The 7815-nt window shown below is 34.3% G+C and overlaps 1 protein-coding gene across 1 annotated transcript in view; it reads left to right on the forward strand.

Annotated features, from left to right (window-relative positions):
- The first annotated feature begins 3218 nt into the window (after nucleotides 1-3218).
- Nucleotides 3219-7815, forward strand: part of LOC105618697 (probable sodium/potassium/calcium exchanger CG1090) — an 8233-nt gene continuing 3636 nt past the window's right edge. Inside the window, exons 1-7 of the mRNA XM_012200229.1 lie at nucleotides 3219-3626; nucleotides 5597-5828; nucleotides 6154-6266; nucleotides 6508-6683; nucleotides 6772-6998; nucleotides 7078-7410; nucleotides 7568-7801. Of these exons, the coding sequence (XP_012055619.1) occupies nucleotides 3219-3626; nucleotides 5597-5828; nucleotides 6154-6266; nucleotides 6508-6683; nucleotides 6772-6998; nucleotides 7078-7410; nucleotides 7568-7801 (1723 nt within the window). The remainder of the gene's footprint in view (nucleotides 3627-5596; nucleotides 5829-6153; nucleotides 6267-6507; nucleotides 6684-6771; nucleotides 6999-7077; nucleotides 7411-7567; nucleotides 7802-7815) is intronic.

Below are 7815 nucleotides of genomic sequence, written 5' to 3' on the forward strand. Positions count from 1 at the left end.
CTTTGATCACTAATGAATTATACTCGTTGCGATTACATAATGCGACGAATTATCTCTGTGTGCGACACGCAAATGGAAATCCTCTCGAGGGCTCTTGGCACTCCAGGGACTCCATGGGACTCCAGGGCGGTTTTAATTATACTCACGGAAAACGTTAATGTAATGATTTTCCCGTGAATATTTCTCATTTACTTGTATATCTCGCGTAATTTATTGCATATTTATCAATTATATCGCGAATTATATCAAAAATCTTAAATTCGCGATAAAATTAGGAAAAATAAAGGATATATTGCACGGAAAAAAATATTTGATTGAATTAACTGGAATTCTAATGGAATTCTAATGGAATTCTAATGGAAAATGATCCAGAATTCTGGTTAAGTCTATTAGATTTCTGATTAAATCTACCAGAATTCTGTTTGAAATAACCAGAATTGTAATAAATTTAATCAGAAATCTAGTAAACTTAATTAGAATTTTGGATCGTTCATTTTCCATCACAATTCTAGTTAATATTATATATAATCCAATCAAATATTTTTTCTCTGTATGGCTACTGAAAGTTTCCGACCATTGAGTAATTTTATTGTATTGTTCAATAAACTTTACAAATAGAGATCTTTACAAGTACTTACTTAAGGATGTGTGTAGTATACATATTTAAAAAAATAAAAATAAAAAAATTATGGAAAGATTTTTCTATATTTACACAATATATAACACATAAACACAATATATAAGATAATAAGGCTTCAAAGAAATAAATCATAAAATTAATAAAAATGTGAGCCAATGTAAGCTCACACAAGATAATAATGTGTGAAATTATATATATTAATGACAATAATGAATAACAATATTTCCCAATTTGGACTCTCTTTAGTGTAAAGCAAAAAAATTTATTTTTTAATAATTATTGAGCATTATGATGCAATAAGTATAATCAAAGTGCGGAAATATATTACATGTTTGAATAATTATCTGTAAATCTTTTTAATAAAACATTGTTATTCATTGTCATTATATGTAATTATAACATATAATGTAATAATAATACAATTATACAATTATAACATTATAATTTTGTATCTTACATTGATTCATATTTTTATGATTTTTTTCCTATATTATATTTGAAACTAATACAAAAAGTTTCGCAATAATTTTGAATCCGCTATAAATTATTTCAATAAAAAATAGACCTTTTTAAAAAATAATTAAGATAGAATGAGAACATTGTTTTATTTAAACTATAAAATTGTGTTATTAAATATAAACATTGTCGTGTATAAATATTTGACAGTTTAATACAATTTTATAATTTAATTAAATGACGTTATTGAATTGTTTCACATGTATAAAATATTCAATACAGATATAATTCTATATCTGTATAGTATAATAATCATTTTTATACAGTATAAATTTCTAATTCTAGTAATTTTTTTGCAGAGACTATATACCTGATACATTTTTAATATATGCATACATATATTTAAGTTGATTACAAAAATTGAAAAAGATTGACAAAAATTATCATAAAATCACATGTGAATTTCTAACATCCACTATAATACGAGCAATTTCGCATTTGAAAAATCATGTTTTTATTTCAGTAAAAATGCCGGCGATCATTCGAAAGATTAGAGAAATTGTATCCTGTTATTGGGAATTCGCTTAAGCGCGATCAAAACGAAACGCTTTGGCAGACAGGTTTACTTTTCTTAGAGGGACATAGTTTACGCATGCGAGAGAGACGAGTATCATCGATTAACCCAGTCGCGTTGTATTTAATGACAATACGTGCATACGGACGATAGTTTTGTTACTTAGAGGCCATATATGTACATCTACACATGGCATATATATGTCTGAACAATACGTGGGTGCCGTGTCATATGATGTCCATGACGTGATTTCCCTGAGTTGGGACACGCGACATCGATAATCGTAACGAATGTAGCACAGGTGGAACTGTTTCTAAACACAGCCAGATTGGAGCTAGCAAACATGCCACTTAAGAAAAACGTCAATAGAGCGGGCTGGAACGATGTAAAGACCCATGGTCGAGATATGAAACGCCGGGATAAAATCGGTTTTAAAGACGGGCGCTTTCGTGCGAGGTTTGCTGTCTGCCGTTTCAAAGACGACAGGATATCACATCACCGAAGGTCGTTCGTATCCTCGTAATGGGTGTGAGCTAACTCGAAATGACTTGATATAAAACTTATGACTGATACGAAATTGCTTCCATTTCCACGTTTGTATATAGAGCTCACTTTTCCCTTATAATTAGTTCGCTCTCAGCTCCTCGAACTGTATAAGAAAAAAAAATTAAAAAGAATCTTCTCGATATCGAAGAGACATACTCGAATTATCTCGATTTAAGTTGCTTATTTTTAGGCGAGAAAGAGAAAGAGAGAGAAAAAGAGAGAATCGCTACTTATTTTGCGTCCTGAGATTTATGCCCGGATTCATAGTCAGATCTTGTATTTAAGGCTTCCTTAAATTTATCTTTAGATGCTCAGTAGCCAATGAAATAATTCGTAAAGTATCTGAAGATAAATTTAAGGAAGCCTTAAATATGAGGCCTGATTATGAATACGAGCATTAATCTCTTCAAGCGCGAGACACATTATTGTATAGTTATACTATTAGACACAGAAATACACGATCTAAAAGCCTTACAATAATAAAGAAATAAATTAAAATTAAATTAAATTAAATTAAATTATTTATTAAATTAAATTAAAAGAAAATAAAAATAAAATAATAATATAAAATTTAAATAAATAAAGGCTTCTCAGATAACAATACAAATATGATGAAAGAGAAAAGCCAATGTGAATCGACACACGTTATTCGTGTGTAAATATATATTATAATTTAATTAAATACAGACGAACGTTTCAACCCTGAGTCCTCTTCAATGTAATTGAATGTGATGATAGTAGTTTATAGTTTTGCAAAATTAATTAATTGTATAATAATCGAGTTCTCCTTTGTTTCATCATATTTATATTGAAAAATAAAATAAAATAAAAATAACAGAGTATATAGATGTGACAGCGCAGTGTATATATGTAGAGTCTATGTAAAGAGAGGAATCTAAACGAAAAGTGTTTATAAAAGTTGAAAATTTAATAACATAAAGCTAGAGAGAAAGGGATGCTAATCTACAATTACTGAACGTTAATTCGTTTCAGTTGCAGACAATGAGATGCAGGTCGCGTAATCTGCAGGCGCGTCGCAGGAGGTGGCCTTTACGATTGGGCCTCTTCCTGATTTACGTCCTCATGCAATATGTCTCCTCCACGAAAGTTCCTTCTTCAACTGAGACGACAGTAATGCAATCATCGAGTTCTGCGAAATGGACATCGGAGCCATCGGTATCTTCGATCATCTCCACTGAGGAGGAAGAACCGATAGAAGAAGACTCGACGATCGCCGAGGAGGAATCGAGAAAGACAGGTCATACGGAGGGATCTAAAATCGAAACGTCAAAGGATCTTGGACGCGCGAAAACCGAAACGGGCGTGAGAGATCTGTCTAAGGAAACCAAGATTAAGGAAAAGGAAACCGAGACACTATCACCGAAACATGATCAAAACAGCACCACCACGGTGAGTGCCACAATTTAAGTCTCTATCGTGATATACGAATAGTTTTCTTTTTCTTCTTCTTTTGATTAACATTTTTGCAAAACACACTCGATTAGCTGGACGGCTAAATAGAAAATGTAAATTTCACGAAGCACGTGACGTTTTTCAAATAAGAGAAAGGATCCTATTTTCGGATCTTGATGCTTACATAATAATAATAGTTATATATAGATTTACAAATACATTTTCTATATGCGCTCCAAATGATTTGTCGGATTTGTCGAAACGCGATTATATAAAATGAATCTGGAAATAACATCACAAATTGCATTGATCAATTTAATGTTAGAATAAGCATCTTAAAATACTGCAAATAATTTATTGCGAAAAATATCACCTTTTCTTTATAGAACTGAAAAACGTACTGTAAATTTACTTACATATGAATATTATTAAGCACCAAGATCCGTTTCAAAAATAGAATTCTTTCTCTTATTTAATTTATTCTTATCTAATTTTCACTTATTATTGATTAATTTTTGTAGAAAGTCTAATAAAATGTAATGTAGAACCTGTAATGCACAATAAATTTTATTATATTTCTATCAGCACTTTATCGATAGAAATACAATAAAATAAAAAAAATCTGCGAGATAGAATTTTGACAAATTCTATTTGTCAAATTCTTACCGTCAACATAACGTCGTGTTATGCTCTCAAGCTCTGTGAGGGGAACATGCTTAACATATCGCAATCAATGCTAATCGACAGCTATCTATCGTGATCTCCATTCGATTTTGCCGACGACGTGACAATTCGCTTGTTGCTGGTTTGTATACCCCATAGGTATTCTTGTATTTCGCAGCGCAGATGGATGGATTTCGAGGAAACAAGATTAGAGGTTGTCGCATAGATCAGAATTGAGATATGCGATACACGATGTGTGGTTGCGTAACACTATCAAGCATTATGCATTGTATACTATTGTGGATTAACATGCATTAACGAGGGTTTTATACTTTTCTTGAGGTTTTATAATTTTCTTCGAAGATACAGCTCGAATTATAAACGCATATTAATTAAGCGAATAAATTACAACTAAGTTACATTAATCCTAGAGTACTACTATGATTTTTTTTGCCTTCTAAAACCACACTGGAGTACAAAAATAAATTTTTTAGTATAGCATAGAATGCTTTGTATATATGTAGAAGGATTCAGTGATAGCTCAATCTTTTCGTTTTTTAATAAAGAAGAGAATGGCGTTAATTAAATTCAATTTACTTAACGCTATTCTCTTCCTTATTAAAGTTGAAAGTTAGTTCCAATTGTGCAAGGAAAAATTCTGTATCAACTTCATAGTCGAGTCTTATATTTAAGACTCAAGTACAATCTTAAGTTGTCGTAAGTCAATCCGAAGATTAGTATCCTGTATTAGCACCTTAAGACATTATTTAGACGGTTTTAAAATAAGAATGGACTATGAGCTTTAGAAAGAGACACTGTCCAACTGCATACCATGTTATCTTTCCATCATGATTGGGTCCCGAACCAAAAATATTGTCTGCTATCTTAGCAGTGTAGTTTGTTGATTTCTTTGAGATTCATTTTTACTCCGGTATAGTAGTCTAAGATTAATAATGAATGATAATGACTTGACTGCTGAAAGAATTTAATCCTCCGAAGCTAACGTCAAAATCTGATAGTTACTAATGCGATGGGTCTGTAAGAGATCCATTTAATTTATGTTAACTAAAAGGCATTTTAAATAAATGACCTAATTTGTATAAAAAAAGAATTATTAAGTTTACTTTAATAACAATAGTTCAAATTTTTGCGGATGTATTTAATATAAAAAAATATAATTGAGTAAATTCAATAGATCCATTGTTAGCTTCGAAAGAATATAATTGAATGGATTCAATAGGTTCACTTAGTTTCAGAGAATTAATTTGTTTTATTTTTTTTCGTTTTAATGTCGTTTTAAATAGGTTGCTCCAACCATCCAAATGACTACGAGATATCCGTATCCCACGGTGAGACCGCGAAGAACCAACTGTTCGGCGCCCGCTATAGAGCAGTTTCCACGGCCATTAATGGGCCCCGAAGCCAGGAAACACGGCGGGCTCATAATACACATTCTGGCTGCTATCTATACGTTCCTAGGTCTCGCAATCGTCTGCGACGATTACTTCGTTTCAAGTCTAGATAGAATCTGCGAAGGTAAGGCGAGTGAAAATCGTCCCTCTCCTTCCCCAGCAATCACATTGAAATCAATAATTCCGTAACTCGCGTTGAGTTACAGCGTTACACGTAACTTTGCAAGAGGATTGTATTTCACTGCGGAGATCTACCGCGTGGTTTGTTATTAAAAGTGTTTCGATTCTCGGTTTTTTTTTCATTGGAAGTTACTTTTAGATTTCCGATATGTCCGATTTTGAAATAATTAAAGATGTGCGATCCTTGCGATTTTATTTTAAATAATTTATTTTTATATTTATATTATTTATAAGTATTATAAATTCATTATATCTTTTATCTTTATCAGAACTGAGACTGTCTCCCGATGTCGCCGGTGCCACTTTCATGGCAGCAGGCTCTTCTGCGCCCGAATTGGCGACAGTCATCATCGGCGTGTTTTTCGCCAAGGACGACATCGGAGTGAGTATTACGGTCGCCTAATCGCGCCTTGCATGCTTCGCCGCGTTCGTTAAACATCATGAAACGTAAACCACATAAATAACATTACGCAAGCCAATACGCGAGCAAATTATTTGTTTTAATCACAAGGGAAACTATTTTCATTATCGTCACATGAATCTGGCTGACACTCAACAGTAAACCAAACATTCTCGTCTCGTTAGTTAATACAGAATTTGTCAATTAAATGCTTCTGTTTCAGGTCAGCGGCGTAATTGGCAGCGCTGTCTTCAATATAATGTTCGTTATATCGATCTGTGGCCTATGCTCCGCGACAGCCGCAAAGTTGAATTGGTGGCCTCTCTGTCGAGACTGTTTTTTTTACGCCATTTCGATCCTCGTGATGCTCGGTACGATTTACAACGAGTCTATATCTTGGTAAGCATCTTCATATATTCAATTACATCCGATTATACATTCGAAACGTCCAACATTAAATATCATAGATGAAATAAAAATGTTTCAGGATGGAATCTCTCTTCATGTTAATCATGTACGCAGTTTATTGCGTGGCACTCTCATTCAATGTTAAATTGGAACGTTGGGCGAAATCGTACAATATTCCGTTTCTGCCGAAAGACGATGAACCCGCTGAGGAAAGCGCTTTAGTGAGCTACAGATCCTTACAGGAGGATCGATTATCCTACACTGGTCCTAACTCGCCAGTCACCGAGCAAATGAAGAATCAAGAAGGTAATTGAATAAAAATCTTGCTTATCATATCTTCCATATATTCTCTAGAGATCTGAATGTATCCTTCATTCTCTTTCAGGAAATGGCATTCAAGAAACGATTGAGCAACAGCAGCAGCAACAACAACAACAGCAACAGCAACAACAGCCGCCGGCACCGAGACAGCCTGAGTATTACAAAGCAAAAGAGCCCGATCCTAACGAAGTATCGCCCCTCGTGATGCCGACGGATGGTAGCAAATGGACCTTGTTCACTTGGGGCCTCGTGTACCCCATCCACTTCATGTGCCGGGCGACAATGCCAGATTGCCGGCAAGAAAAGTGGCGGAGCTGGTATCCCTTCACGTTTTGTATATCGATGATCTGGATCAGTTTCTATAGCTACATAATGGTGTGGATGATCACAATTATAGGTAACACATTTAATTCGCGATTGAATTATGCTTTTAGCAAATATTAGGTATGGGAAAAAGTTCGTGGCGTTTTTCCCATTAGATGGCATTAAAAAAACGCCACGAACTTTTTCCCACATCTAATAGAATCATCTTAGTAAAGTGGTTGATTTTGCAGGCAGTACTCTGGGCATTCCCGACACCGTGATGGGATTGACTTTCGTTGCCGCTGGTGTGAGTGTGCCGGACGCCCTTTCCTCATTGGCGGTCATTAAAGAGGGTCTTGGTGACATGGCGGTCAGTAACGCCGTAGGTAGCAATGTTTTCGACATCCTGGTATGCCTCGGTCTTCCGTGGTTCATACAGACCGCTATGATACAGCCCGGGTCGCATGTTAATGTTACCAGCAGAGGTTACACAGATTTA

The sequence above is a fragment of the Atta cephalotes genome (assembly GCF_000143395.1).
Source record: "Atta cephalotes unplaced genomic scaffold scaffold00001, whole genome shotgun sequence".
In the NCBI taxonomy this organism is placed as follows: Eukaryota; Metazoa; Arthropoda; class Insecta; order Hymenoptera; family Formicidae; genus Atta; species Atta cephalotes.